We start from the raw sequence: 1,000 nt of genomic DNA, 5'->3' as shown, positions 1-1,000 counted from the left end.
CTCTGGGCAACAGGGCGTGTGAGCACAGAACTGTGGCTGTGGCCCGGACTCTGCCCAGCCCAGAGGACGTTTGTCCCTGTACATTAGTGAGAGGGCTGTGGGAACCTCAAGCTGGAACCACGTTTCAGTGCCCCAGCCCCAACCCCAGCAGGAGGCAGGGAGAACTGCGAGGAGCTCAGGGACAGGGGTCGCTGTCACCTCTGACCTCTGGTCTTTGCCGTCTGCCCCACCTGGACATCTTGGGTGAGGGCTGTGGTGTCCTGGACCCAGGGGATCCCAGGACTGGGGCTGCCCAGCAGGGCTTCCATCATGGGAGGGGCCCCTATCAGGGTACCATGGTCTCCCTGCCATGTGGCTGCCCACCTCGGTCTCCCAGAAATCCATGCCTGCGGAGGAGGCCCACTTCATCAACACCAAGCAGCTCAAGTTCCTCCTGGCCCGAAGTCGCTGGCAGGTGAGCCATGACCATCTGAGTAGGGACCAGTGAAGGGGAAACTGAGGCCCCACAGGGCCAGCTGCACACCTAGGAGTGCAGGGAAGTGGGGCTGGGCTCCTTTGAGCATGCTGAAAGGAGATGGGAATCATCTGCTGGGCACAGTGGGGATGGGTGCACAGAGTCCCATGGTGCAGGAGGGCGGAATGACTGTGCCCTGGGGCAGAGGACCCCAGAGTTCCTGGGTCTCCCCACCTGATGCCTGCTGCCCCATGCGGTTCCAGCGTTCCCTGATGAGCTACAAGTCCATCCTGGTGATGCGCTCCATCCCTGAGCTGCTGCGGGGCCCTCCTGACAGCCCCTCCCTCGGTGTGGCCCGGCACCTCTGCAGGGACACTGGTGGCTCCTCCAGTTCCTCCTCCTCCTCTGACAATGAGCTCGCCCCATTCGCCCGGGCTAAGTCACTGCCACCCTCCCCGGTTACACACTCGCCACTGCTGCACCCCGGGGCTTCCTGCGGCCCTCGGCCAGCCTGCCTGAGGAGGCCGAGGCCACTGTGCCCTCCGC

The 1,000-nt window shown here is 64.1% G+C and overlaps 1 protein-coding gene across 1 annotated transcript; it reads left to right on the top strand.

Annotated features, from left to right (window-relative positions):
* Window positions 1–191: 191 nt before the first annotated feature.
* Window positions 192–963, top strand: LOC108525953 (obscurin-like; the record flags this gene model as incomplete). Its single annotated transcript, XM_017866703.1, has 2 exons — window positions 192–454; window positions 718–963. Coding segments are annotated over exons 1-2 (351 nt in total), but the record flags the coding sequence as incomplete, so codon positions are not given.
* Window positions 964–1,000: the final 37 nt, after the last annotated feature.

Source organism: Rhinopithecus bieti, unplaced genomic scaffold (genome assembly GCF_001698545.2).
Source record: "Rhinopithecus bieti isolate Rb0 unplaced genomic scaffold, ASM169854v2 scaffold_45824, whole genome shotgun sequence".
Taxonomy (NCBI): domain Eukaryota; kingdom Metazoa; phylum Chordata; class Mammalia; order Primates; family Cercopithecidae; genus Rhinopithecus; species Rhinopithecus bieti.
The sequence above is the reverse complement of the archived record's forward strand: the minus strand, read 5'-3'. Positions and strand labels throughout refer to the sequence as shown.